This window comes from Coregonus lavaretus (assembly GCF_964263955.1).
Source record: "Coregonus lavaretus genome assembly, chromosome: 3".
Taxonomy (NCBI): Eukaryota; Metazoa; Chordata; class Actinopteri; order Salmoniformes; family Salmonidae; genus Coregonus; species Coregonus lavaretus.
In genome coordinates, this window is record NC_139990.1 from 69401660 (window position 1) to 69415746 (window position 14087).

Consider the following 14087-nt stretch of genomic DNA (forward strand, 5'->3'; position numbering starts at 1 on the left):
CAACATCGATGACTCATCACAATTATCAAGATCAACAGTCACACCGCAAGCTACAGGGTTGACACATTTTGCAGGAAACAGGATGTCATTGTAGAGTTGTGAAAACGCATCTCATAACTAGAACTGACAATGTAAAGAATTGTCCATTTCCATGTAATGTTGAAGGAAATGGTTGCTCTTGAATTACTACTATCCAAACTCATAGTAATTCATTTCTAATGCAGGTTTTAAGCAAAAAGGTTTTGCAAATGTCATGGCGATAACAAGCTTTGGGTCTGTCCCAATAATCTCTCCACCCAAAGTGTGCACTTGTACAATTCCCTTCATGAACTTGAAAGTAAATGACTGGTATATGGAAACTCCTTCTAGCCCATGTCTACACCAATCCAATGCTTTTACATTTGTGGGGAGTAGTGAACAAGTACACATTTCAGGAGGAAGGATTATTGGTACGCAGGATGTTTGTACAGATGCCACGATAACAAGTACAGAACATGGACCGTGTCATGATGCCAAGTGATTCATATACTACACTGCCCTCTGGTGGTGGACACAAACAGCTCAGTGAAGTGTTAAAGTTCTTGCTGCCCATCGCACCATCTGAAGGGGCTTGCTAAGGTCATGTCTTTGCCAGACACCCTCACAGTTCACCAGTTACGCCTATATTAGGCAGTGTTAGGCTTTCCTCCCACTCTCTGACTTGGTACTTACCACTCTCTCTCTCTCTCTCTGTCGCTCTCTCTCCCCATCTCTCTGTCGCTCTCTCTCCCCATCTCTCAGTTTCTTCCTAGGCACTTACAATGTGAACGGCCAAACCCCCAAAGAAAGCCTCCGTCCCTGGCTGGGCTCCACATCCACTCCCCCTGACGTGTACTGCGTGGGGTAAGTCCCATCCACCCAGGCATTACAAATCAATTCCCCTCTAAATCCATAGCCCACAAAGACACTGACTGTACCGTCTGAGACCCCACTACAAGAGGATGAATTAAGTCATAGATTGTGTGTTGAGTGGTAGGACTGTCCTAGTTGCTACAGGAGCAACAGAGCCAATTCAGCCAAACCTCTGTGCACGACTAGTCTTGTGGTGGTGCAGATTATTATTTTTTTATCTCTAATCTGCGAATTAGGAACTTTAACACAAGGTTTTCACCCGTAGAAGAGACAAGTCAGTTGAGAAGAGAGGAGTTATGCTCTCCTGGGTCATGTTTATCAGGGCACACTGTCTCAAAACGTTTTGCAACGGAAAACAAAAATAGGCATTCAATTGGTTACCTTCGGCTAGTACCTCCCCCTTTTCTTCCGTTCCGTGCCTACTGAACATGACCCTGTGTTGCAGGTTCCAGGAGCTCGACCTGAGCAAGGAGGCCTTCTTCTTCAACGACACGCCTAAGGAGACCGAGTGGATGAAGGCTGTGTCTGAGGGGCTGCATCCAGACGCCAAGTACGCCTTAGTAAGAACCTCCTTCTCCTTCAGTTAACCACTGACCACTTGTTATGCCCAGTCCCACTACTGCCACAAGGTTGTGTGTCCTAATACTAATGTAAAAATGGCTAGCTGGAGCCGGCTGAAGATCCCCTCACCCACTAGTGACTTAATGCTGACTCTACTTTAGTCTGACCCACTACAGGCGGTCCGGCAAGAACCAGGCAGATGTGTCCATATCCAGAGTTGTATTCTTTAGTTCACTACCACACACAAATTATCTTGTGGTTCTATGAAAGAAAGGAAATTAACAACTGGTAATGCAGCTATACAATCAGGTCTGTACATAGCATAGATAACATAGCATTACACACATAGTAACACAGTAGGCCTACTACAGATACATATCAGTGGAGAGAGGGGCTAATCACTGATGAGGCTAGCTGACAGTCAGGATTTGTGGGGCTGTCTCTCCAACCAGCTAGAGATCTTATTTACATTTAGATTTTAGTCATTTAGCAGACGCTATTATCCAGAGCGACTTACAGTTAGTGAGTGCATACATTTTCGTACTGGCCCCCCGTGGGAATCGAACCCACAACCCTGGCGTTGCAAGCGCCATGCTCTACCAACTTAGCTACACGGGGCCCCTCCTAAAATCAGATAAGATTTGCTTACTTACTAGGCCAAGGCCATAAATCAAGTGCACATGCTCGAGTGCACCAGGCTTTCTAGAATCTTCCACAACTTATTTTAGCTTGAATATAACACACTCTCTTGCAGTAGTTGAAACATGCACTTAATACTCGTGATAATAGCTACAAACATACAATAGTTACAGTGGCTGGCAGTTCTGTAATAGGACAACATGCATGAGGTAAACAATGCTACCAGCCGGCGACAGAACAAATGTACATAAGTAACAAGATAACCGACTCTAGCAAGGTTTCAGTAGCATGCATTAATCATCATAAACAATCCCCCGACAATATAAGGGCCCAACTTTCATTGCGGATGCACGCGCAAACACTTCTAGACAGCACACTGAAAACTTGGTCCCCAGCCAAACTTTGCTTCCATATCGGCTGAAGATGATAACCACTCTGAGCTAGAGTGGGAGGGGTCCATTCGGATCCAAATGTCCATTTGGGCACACTGATTGGCTGAAACCAAGAGGCTGTGATAAACTGCTGAGAAGGGGAGAAATCACCCTAATGGGTCTGTGGGGAAAGTTACATGCATGGTTTTTGTTTTTTTTACAACTAAGGCCCTGTTTGAATACTCCAAAAACGCATCCCTCCTTCCTTCCTTAAAATAAAATAATCACAGATGTGAGAGGGTTGGATTGGTAAAAGAGTTGGGTGCAAATTTTTCTTTCACTTATCCGTGCACGTGCATGGCAGTGATTACCTCAAGTCAGTGAGGAAGGAAGGATGCATGTAGTCACAGTTGGTACAATTGAGCATCGCTGTACTACAGATGTTTCCAAAACAAAGTGGTATGATATTGTAATGACGTATTTGCTTCCCTTTTAAAGTGTGGTTTTGTAAACCTGGTGAAAGCTTGTACATGAGCTTCTTTCTTATTCTGATCTTCTTTTTATCTAGGCCTATTTCCCCTTTTTATAAATTGCAGACTCAAGCCAAACTGCTTCTTCCTCTTTTAACGGCTCGTAAAGATTTTCTCCCTCAACCACCCAGTATGATGACATGTCACAACCAGGACTACATATTATTATTATTATTATTATTATTATGTCATATGTCAGTCCTCTGTCGCTGGTGTGAATTTAGCACACTTGGTTGCTTCATAATTGACATAGCATAGGGAAAGAGTCTGTGAAATGGCTGGTTTCACATTCATATGGAAATGTTGTGTTACTTAGGTTTATAGCCTTGACAGGATTGAATGTGGAACAATCTGACTGTTAGCAATTTAGCATTTTTGCTCCTGCAGTATTGACATAAACAATATTGCATCGTCTTGTATGTCACTTCACTGCTGTCCTGACCAGATCTCTATTGTTTACCCCTTCCGCTAACACTACCTGAACAACCATAGGTGTTTCCTATACAGCCCAAACACATCTAGGATCTGGCTAATGCTTGACCAGTGTATTGTTCTCTCTGTGACCTATGACCCCTGTGTAACCCTACAGGTGAAACTGGTTCGTCTGGTGGGCATCATGCTGCTGTTCTACGTGAAGAATGAGCACGCCAAGCACATCTCTGACATGGAGGCAGAGTCCGTGGGCACAGGCATAATGGGTAGAATGGTAGGTGGTGTGTGTGTATGTGTCCAGTGAGGGTGTAGTAGGAGTAGATATCCTTGGCCACTAAGCGGGCTGTAATCAATTTCTTAGCAGTCTTGGCAGTTTAGGGCAGGAGGTTCGCTGGCGTCCGCTAGTTTCATTTAGCTTTCATTTTGCAGTTGGATAAGGAGTTATATTGCACTACAACCCCTTCTACCAACAAACTTTACTTCTACCAGGGTTTAGAAAACCAGTTTTCTCACATTATAGCCCCAAATACACCAGACTTGGAACCCAGGTATGCTTGCAAAACACATGTACACCTCCTGATGTGGTACAATAGTAAAACATTGGATTTCCTATTGTTCATAGTGCAATTATTTGTATACCAAAAGCTGTAGCAGGATAGCTAACGCTAAAGTCGGGACATTGACAAACTTAACAGTGAGTGAGTGATGACCCTGAAAACACACAAGACTGATGGCTATAGCTATGTTCAACAGGTTTATTTATCTAGTTGTGATATTCTACCTTGCCTCGCAGGCTTGCTAGCTTGCTAGGTAATGAATCCTCTGATGACATCTGTGATGTTGTAGACGATAACCATCTGATTCCGTGTTTGTTAACTTGCACAAGCTGCATTTGAAGTTGCATGTGATCGTATCCACTGCTAGGTAAACAAAGCTTTTTCTGAAACAGTACTGCTTGTGCAACTTTTCATGATGCAGAAGGGAAATGGTTATATTAGGGCACACAATGTAAAATGTTTTACAAACCTCTCCTCAGGGAAACAAAGGTGCCGTGGCCATCCGCTTCCGCTTCCACAACTCTGACATCTGCGTGGTCAACTCCCACTTGGCCGCCCACATCGAGGAGTACGAGAGGCGCAACCAGGACTACAAGGACATCTGCAGCAGGCTGCTGTTCCACCAGAACGACCCCGCCCTGGCCCCACTCACCATCATGAAGCACAAGTATGAACAAGTCTTTAGTACAAAGCAGTATTTCCACTTTTCAGGGTTGTGTTCATTAGGGCATGAACGTTTTAAAATGTTTTGGAACCAAAACATTCAAATAAGCGTTTCTTATTGGATATGTTTTGGGTCGTATTTATTATGGCAAACATTGATAATATTTCGCAAAGGAAAACAAAAATGAGTTTCTTATTGGAAGAGTTCAGTTTTGTTATTTGGTGCCTAATGAACAGGACCCTGGATTTGGTAGTTGTGGTGGTACATCATCCTTTGTATTTATTCCGGCATGGTGCCATTTGCTGATGGGCACAAAATAGGGAATTTATTATGTAAACCTTTGATCACAAGACCAGTGCACCTTGTCAATTTCACATAACGTTATAATGACTTACATGAATGCTTGAAATTAATGCAGTGTTTTGATGCAGTCGTAGAATGGAATGAGTTCTAGAACCACATGCAATGCCACTGTCACCATTTTCCATATTGAAATAGAATTATAGAGGAGTAGTTATATTTCTATTATTTTCCATATTCTCAATGCATCATATAATCCTTGCTTACAGTGTGGTCCTATGGCTGGGAGATCTCAACTACAGGCTAAGTGACCTTGACATCGACCGTGTGAAGGACTTAATCGCCAAGAAGGATTTTGAAACGCTGCACAGTTATGACCAGGTAGGTCATCTCAAGCCGCTTAACTTCAAGCCATTTAAAAGTCTACTTCTGGCGTGCGTTCAGTAGGCAAATGTTGTGGAACGTTGCAGATAGAAATGTCATGAACAGAGCTGACATGATTCCTTACTCTATATGTCAGACAGGCATGTTTCTTCTACGTAATATCTGAACGTTCCGCAACATTGTTCCCAGGGTCATATTCATTAGGCACCAAAAGGAAGAAAACTGATCTGAAACAGGGAGGTACTACCTGAAATTGTCCAATCAGAAACACTAATTTTCCATTGCAAAATGTTTTGCTACATTATGCCCTAATGAATAAGACCCTGCTAATCTCTGTGTTCAGTGCCAGTCACATTATACCCTGATGAGTGTGGGAGTTGTCACGCTGTCTTGTTGTGGCTCTGTGGTCCTCAGCTGAAGAGGCAGATCGATGAGGAGGCTGTTTTCGTGGGCTTTGTGGAGGGAGAAATCGGCTTCCTGCCCACTTACAAATACGACACCGGCTCCGACCAATGGGACACAAGGTAACTTTTCCTCACTAAATGTCTAGTATTATCTATAAAGGCAATGGAGAAAACAATAACACTTGACTAAAAGCCTGCAGATATATTGCATTATAATGCCGTTTATAATGCATCATAAGAACATGTATGAACCCCTTATAATGTCTTATGGTTGTCGCATAATGAGCCTGAATATGGCGTTTTGAGTTTGAATATTGATACATAGGGAGACAGAACATATAAGCCTTATTATGGGAGACAGAACATATAAGCCTTATTATAATGCATTACAAAGGCTCATGCATTCTTATAATATGTTTTAAAGCAATATAGCTGCAGAATAAAGTGTTACAAAACTCCTTAAATATCTTATTGCGTGGAATTCGTCTCCGAAATGTCTTAGTTTCATGTTTCACGCCCTCAGTGAAAAGTGTCGCGTGCCGGCATGGTGCGATCGGATCCTGTGGCGAGGCAAGAATGTACGGCAGCTGCACTACCAGAGTCACATGACCCTGAAGACCAGCGACCACAAGCCAGTCAGCTCCCTGCTGGAGATAGGGGTGAGAATTAGTTTTCTCCATCTGTCCTTTGACCTCTTAGAGACATCACATTTACATTTTAGTCATTTAGCAGACGCTCTTATCCAGAGCGACTTACAGGAGCAATTAGGGTTAAGTGCCTTGCTTAAGGGCACATCGACAGATTTTTCACCTAGTCGGCTCGGGGATTAGAACCAGCGACCTTTCGGTTACTGGCACAACGCTCTTACCCACTAAGCTACCTGCTGCCCGATGACCATGAGATTTTGGTTGGTTTACCCTAAGGGGGGTCATAACCGAAGACTCATATCGCTAACCCAAGATTGTTCAGATGGGCCTTTTTACAATCTTAGTCACGCTATGGGGCAGAGCAAGCAAGGAGGTAGGCAGAGTGTCATCTTGCTCCATCCTCTCCCAATGCCTTGCCACTAGACCTCTTATCTTTACCAAATATGGGAATTACCTAGCGGAAGTGAGTTTTTTAAAATCCTTTTGACTAGTCTGAGTTTCCCCCAGAGCCATATACTTAGAGAGTTCAGACAACTTTTAGAATGGATGCTTTTGAGCATTTCATTTATCCATTCATGACAAGTATTTGGATTCTAATTCTAGATATTCTGTTGCATGGCGTTGTTTAAACATTGTAAATAATGATATGCCTCTAGTTTCCCCTATTCATCTGTGTTCTAACCTCCCTTCTCTGCTGCTTCCTCAGATCAAGCTGGTGAACGAAGAGTCATACAAAAAGAAATTTGAGGAAATTGTGCGCTCGCTGGACAAGATGGAGAACGAGTGCATTCCGTCCGTAACCCTGTCCAGGCGAGAGGTGAGTGGTCAAGAGTTAAGTGATTATATTGCGAATTGTTATAGATGAAGAATATGTTAACATTACTCTGGTCTTTTATAATACACAAGACAACATTATCAGTGAACATTGACAGCAGCAGGACCTTGTGAACAACGCTTATGAATTGAGCTCTGCTCTTTATGAACAGGAGTAAAATGTAGGGAAAATGTCTATGTGCTACATGTACAATTTCTCTTAACATTTAAACTTTTTTTGTCATTTAAACATAAAAATAACAGTAATATTCTAATTACCTGAATTCACAATTCAGATGTTGTTCTGTATATGACCGCTAGGGGTCAATGTAGTTCAATCTACCACAGTCCTGGATACCTACATACCGGTCGTCACTAGTTACCACAGCCACAAAGTCATAAAGCCAGCCTATTTCTACAATTTATCTTCTTAAAATGGGATTTTAAACCTTAACCACACTGCTAACCTTAGACTAATCCTAACCTTACATTAAGTTTTCATGAATTTGTACGATATAGCCAATTTTGACTTTGTGGCTGTGATAACTAGAGGAAACCCTACCAGACGGCGCTCACCTTACTGCTGTCCCCCACTGACAATGGTATTAATGTCGTTTTAAGTTCTCTGTTGTGCCTCTCCTCGACGTTGTCAGTATGTAGTTCATGTCCCACTGCTCGTTGCAGTGATGTATGACAGTGTGTTCATAGACGTCCAACAATCTGTTGTTAATACCACATATGGGGTGTTTGAGAGCGCTTTGTACTTGCACTTGCAGAGCAATTATTGTACAATTTCTCCATCAGGCCCGTCACGGCTTTTCGACATGTCATCTTGTAGTCTGGTTCTAGACATGCCATTAGGGTATTGAAGCAGACATCCTCTACCATTGACATTGGCTGCATATCAACTGCAATCATTTCTGTAATCAGCGCTGTGATTTTTTCACACCCCTACTCCCTACCTGTGAAACCTAATCCAAATCACTCTCCCTCCCTCCCCAGTTCCGCTTCAAAGACGTGAAATTCATGCAGCACCAGGCAGAGACGCTGACCCTCCACAACGACGGGCAGGTCCCGTGCCAGTTTGAGTTCATCGAGAAGCTGGATGAGCCCACCTACTGCAAGCCCTGGCTCACCGCCAACCCAGCCAAGGGCTTCATTGCTCAGGGTGAGTGTAGCAGGACTATGGCTCTATTTTTTCTTCCATGTTTTCTTGAGGTAAGCACATGTATCAAGGTGTGTCAGCGTAGAAGTGCTGATCTAGGATCAGGTCCCCCCCCCTGTCCATGTAATCCAATTCATTGTGATCTCAAATGTAAAACTGATCCTACATTAGCACTCCTACTCTGAGACGTCTGATACATACAGCCCCAGATCTAGAGTTTGGCTGGGTGAAAGCAAGGTTGCCACCCCATTACTTTCATCAACCTAACTAATTCAGATCTGTGAGGACTTCAAGGAAGGTCGGAAGGCATTTCTGAAGTTTTAGAACAGGGCCTAAGACTTACATTCAGGAATGGATATCAATTTATATAAGCACCTGGCCTTCCTGCTATGTTTAACTTAATGTCAGGAGCTCTATGACATAAGAAGCTGTTCTGAATAAATGATAGGTTTGAGTTTTCCCGGTGACTGGAATTGTTAGAGGCATTCTTTCAACTCAGTGTTGGCAGGGAAACAATTTCAGATCTGTCTAGCACGAGAGACTTGTAAATAATGGAGAGATCTCAAGGCTTAGGATGGAAGGAGTGGTGGATGTGCCTCAGTGCTCTTTGCCTCTCTGGGTCTTGCTGATACAGTCTATTTTACAGTTTGTCTCATTTAGTTCTGAAGTTGTTGATGTAGTGATGCAGCTGTAGATGATGGGGTTCCCTTCACACATTCATGTACAGTTAGTAATGCTTAGTGTACAGTACAACCTTTGCTTGTGGTTAGTCAACACCACTTGTCAGCAAGTTTCCACGCAGCACATGTTCATAGAGCAGGGCCATGTTCATTAGGTCACGCAACGGAAAACATTTTAAAACGTTTTGATACAGAACATTTTGTGTTTCTTATTGGACATGTCCAAGTAGTCCCTGTTCATCTGTGTCTCAGGGAATTGATCATCAGGAATTACTGCTTTTCTGACATTATCCTCCATTGATAAATCATTGAAATATACCTGATTCCTGTCCTTGCGCTGTTCACCAAGGCGGCAACATGGACATCGACCTGGAGGTGTTTGTGAACCGCTCTACCGCCACGGAGCTCAACGCCGGCCGCCAGGAAATCGAGGACATCCTGGTGCTCCACCTGGAGCGGGGCAAGGACTACTTCCTCTCTGTGTCGGGCAACTACCTGCCCAGCTGCTTCGGCTCGTCCATCCAGACCCTATGCCAGCTGAGGGACCCCATCCAGGAAATTCCCCTGGAGACCGTCCGGGAGCTGGTGAGTTCAGTATAGCCAGCAAGGAGTGTGTTCATTATTGTATATATATTTTGCAATGGAAAGCAAAAATGTGCGTTTGTTATTGGACAAATTCATGGTTCCGAGTGAATACGAACCAGGTGCAGTCTGCTTTCCCATTCTTCCCACTTCTCCAAAAGTGTGCAGTGGTCTGGTACATTCCCCATCTTGGATTTAAAAGCATTAGATTGGTGTAACCTAAGCATTGGCTGAAGGGAGTTTCCACCATTGTGAAATATGGAGTATGCTAGTGCACATGTCGGTAGAAGGGTGGAGAGTCAGGAATCACAACACCTGACCGTGGCCAGGAAATGTCCCCCTCTTCAGGGCTGTTTTATATGACACTATTGTCAGGAAAGGCCTTGCCCAGAATAAAAAACAATTAAAAGTGAAAGTGCTCTGGGGGGATTCTGTCCTGCTGATAATTTTTGCATAATTTTGTTTTCTATGTAAATGCACAGTTATCTAAAAATGACCAGGAAGTGTGAATGTTGAACCTCCTGCAGTCTATAGTCCCCCAATTCATTGAGACTAGAGACATTTGCACTAAAGAGAGAGACTACAGGGAAATTCTGTTTGTAAGCTTTTAGTTATAGCCCCCCATTTCCTTTTTGTCTTACTAAGCCTAATTCTTATGTAAAAACAGAAACTGTTTGTATTGTTTTTGGCACTGTGTGAACCAAATAGGAGATTTTGTGTCTGAAGTGGGTTTCTAAGCAGGGAATCAAATCACCCATTGGCCCAGAACACACTGTTGCCAGGAGAGAATATCCACAGGGTCATTAGCGTTGCAAAACAGCATGGCTGTCATGTACGATTGAGAAACCCACTCCAGTAGCCTCTGCATTTGTGTTTGATCTTCAGTCAGTGTTATACTAAAACTGACTAGATGAAAATATGATAGATTCTGAGAATAAAGAAGCCCAAAGATGTCAAGTTTAATACAAGTCTCACCCTTTTTATATTTTTATTTAATTTAATTATCTATCTATGGCTCGCTAGTTATTCATACAGGCAGCAGAAATAGCTACAGCACATGTCCTCTCAGGATATGTTGTTAAAGAAAGGTTAGGTCCAGGATTTGAACCCATTTCACTAAATTGTCTATTTTTCTTGTCTTCTTTCTAAAGACGTTGTCAGGCGATGAGACCAGCACCTTAATCATCGATAAGCCCCTGGATATCCCTAAAGAGATATGGCAGATGGTGGACCACCTATACCGTAATGCTACTAAACAGGTCAGGACTCACACAAATCTTTTACAATTTTTGCACTACTGAGCCAAACCAAGCTGGGCCAGGTTTCCCAAAAGCGACCTTAAGGTTAAGTTCGTTAGAACCATTGTTAAATCTCCGAGTTGTTTCCTAAAACCATTGTTTAGTAAAGTTGCTCTTGAAAACGCTCGTTATCTACCGACTGCATCAGACCATCGTAGAACAGCTAGGTGCATCGTTGGATGCTTTTTTTGACCCTCACTTTATACACAGAAGATCTCCGCTAAACATAGAATCAAGCTGTTTATCTGTCTCTCTGCGACCACCGATAACTTCGGAACGAAGTTGACAACAAATACAAAGTTGCCAATGTCTTTACAATTGAACAAGCAAAGGATAAAAAGATGCTTCAAAAGAACTGAGATGACTGCATAAAAAAATAAATAGGCATGCAGTAGACCTATAGGCTACATAGGCCTTTACATTTCAAACATATTGAAATCAATTTCATGTTCAGTCAATTGAGTTCTATTTGTAGGCTGCACTCTGTCAATTTTGCCTCAATATATTTCATGATTTGGAACGTGCTCAATGATGTGCCAAATGAATCTGTGATTTAGTGAATTATTGTAGGGTAAGGATTAGAATAAGCCGCCTCAATATTTGCAGCCGTAAGGTGATATCTCTCTAGGAGCTGATCTGTTGTCAGCATTGTGGAATAATTGTAATGTTAAGGTAGGATTTGAATGGAGAAAGCTGATCAGAGAGCAGCGCTGCCTTTCTTTCGATCCTATCAGTATCGATGCATGCTCCAACGGCGCACTTGGTGAAAGTTCTTTCTGCGTGGTGTTTTGGGAAACGCATGTTACATCTTCGGCCGTTGTAGGAACAATGCATCTTTAACACACTCATAAGCCTAAGTTGCATCGGGAAAAGGGGCCCTGAGCTGTACTGGGCTGGATTTGTTATGAATTGTGGCACAGCATTTATACTGTTTAGGTGATCTGATCCTGATCAGTTGAAATGCTGCTCTTTTTGCCGGCTACCTTTCTGTGTGCTTTGAAGTTATGTGTTTACAGTACAACTCTATAACCATTTGTCTCTATTTCTAGGGGGAACTCTTTCAACAACCTGGGCTCCGCAGTGAATTTGTGCAGATAAGGGATTGCCTTGACACTGGCATGCCAGACTCGCTCCGTATCCTTAACAACTGATATACACCTGGATTGTGTTCATTAGGCATTAAATGGAAGAAAATGGCCTGAAACAGGGAGGGACTACCTGGACATGTCCAATAAGAAACGCTCATTTCATTTTCTGTTGCAGAACGTTTTCCATTTTGGGCCTTAATGGACACAACCCTGGTTAAATTAAGTCTTAAAGTGTCTACTCTGTATATTTTAAGTGGTTGATTCCCCTTGACCCGTGTTGTCCCCTAGCTGGCAGTAACCACTCTGTGGCAGAAGCACTGCTCCTCTTCCTCGATGCCCTCCCTGAGCCTGTGGTCCCCTTCTCCCTGTACCAGCAGTGCCTGGAGTGCTGCTCCAACACCAGTCAGTGTAAAAAGGTCAGTACCAATTCAACTCACTCTTTAAAGTAGCCAACATGACTTTTCTCAGTGCCCCTATAGTAGGATATTCTGTATGTAGTGATTGTCTACTAGGTCGTGTTCATTAGGCTTCAAACGGACTGAAACAGGGAGGGACTACCTGGCCTTGTCCAATAATGCTTAAATAAAAGAAAAAAACGTTTTCTGTTGCGTGCCCTAATGAACCCAACCCAGTTGTGGGAAATTGGCAGTGACTTGCTCTCATGTTGGGGTGTTTGAACTTGTCTATGGTGTTGATTGCTATTGTTTTTCTTTATCCTCAGGTTGTATCCTCGTTACCTCAGTGCCATAAAAACGTGTTTAACTATATAGCGGCTTTTCTCCGCGAGTTGTTGAAGCATTCTACACACAATAGCCTGGATGTCAACATTTTAGGTAAGGTGAAATGGAAAAATTGTGTAACACATTTAGCATTCTTATCAAACACACAAACAATTGAGTGAATTTGTGTTTTGAAAGAGTTAAAATGAAACTTCATGATCTTCTTGACCAGTACCCAAGAGGTTCAATGTTTACAAAGTCGAGCAGTGCAAGTTTAAGATCAGAAGCCATAACAAGGTTTCATATTTGTTGGTTTCCATATGTGTCACAATATGCAATGAAACAATAAAAAAACTGTTGCGATGAAATGCCTGATTATTCCACTGCATGCAAATGGTTATGCTAGCTTGTTTGGATTTTATATTCCAAAAAGGCCATAGTAGTCTTTCTGTACTGTGATACTGTGCATATGTTTTTTCCTTTTTCACCTTAGGGCAATCAGTTATCATTTATTTACTTAGTTAAAACTATAGCCTAGTAATGCAATACTAGCTATAGCTACGATATTAGCTGTAATAATGCTGGGTCAGATTCTGGATTTGGTTCCTTTTTCAGTGTATTCTCCTTTTTAATTTAATATTTTATGATACAAAATAAAAAAGCAAAACTATTTCATCTTACATCAAGTGCCAGTTAGTAATTATTATGTTGTTGACATTGTGCCCTGTGTCATCCCTCACAGCCACCATTTTTGCTGCCTTGCTACTGAGGTCACCCACGAAGCAGGACCTTGCAGAGAAGAGGAAGACCCGAGAGTTCTTTGAGCATTTCCTGGTCCAGGACCTCTCCTGAATAGAAGAGGGTGCTCCTGCCATGTCCTACATGCTGCAAACTATTTTAGACACTATTGTAGTTTAAATGTACAACTCAGTATTTGTAAAACATGTAATATGTTCCTATTCATATAGATGGTTCTTTGTATAGGCACACAGTCAGTCAAATTGATAAGGCCTACTCTCCTTTGATTTAAAATCAACTATGTTTTTCAATGTTTAACCTGTAAGCTGTTGATGCACAGCTTTTATTATATCACTGAGCAGCTGTAGTAAACTGACTGTTTTTAATATATGTATATTTACCAGTTTATTTAAAGAAAAAATAATTTGTTGTGGTGTTTTGTGAAGGCAAAACAGTGGTTTGTTCTTTTATATATGAAAGTATTTCAAACAGTTGTGGTTTGGCTATTATTTCATATTTCTTTCCCATTTAGCAAGCAAATGGAAAATGTTTGTTTGGAATTTAATAAACCCACTGTCACATTTGTCTTTGGGCTATCCGATGTGGTCATTTGGCTGTTAGTAC

At 42.2% G+C, this 14087-nt stretch overlaps 1 protein-coding gene across 3 annotated transcripts in view; it reads left to right on the plus strand.

The window, feature by feature from the left end:
• The window catches only part of LOC311126003 (type II inositol 1,4,5-trisphosphate 5-phosphatase-like), a 28373-nt gene extending 14324 nt beyond the window's left edge, over positions 1–14049 (plus strand). For all 3 annotated transcript variants that reach the window (XM_084158465.1, XM_084158466.1, XM_084158467.1), the window contains 15 exons: positions 781–882; positions 1337–1451; positions 3582–3698; positions 4461–4648; positions 5215–5326; positions 5744–5853; positions 6257–6392; positions 7087–7197; positions 8196–8361; positions 9388–9623; positions 10772–10879; positions 11968–12052; positions 12295–12422; positions 12728–12839; positions 13468–14049. In XM_084158465.1, the coding sequence (XP_084014591.1) occupies positions 781–882; positions 1337–1451; positions 3582–3698; positions 4461–4648; positions 5215–5326; positions 5744–5853; positions 6257–6392; positions 7087–7197; positions 8196–8361; positions 9388–9623; positions 10772–10879; positions 11968–12052; positions 12295–12422; positions 12728–12839; positions 13468–13577 (1936 nt within the window). In that variant the 3' untranslated portion in view covers positions 13578–14049. The remainder of the gene's footprint in view (positions 1–780; positions 883–1336; positions 1452–3581; positions 3699–4460; positions 4649–5214; positions 5327–5743; positions 5854–6256; positions 6393–7086; positions 7198–8195; positions 8362–9387; positions 9624–10771; positions 10880–11967; positions 12053–12294; positions 12423–12727; positions 12840–13467) is intronic.
• Positions 14050–14087: the final 38 nt, after the last annotated feature.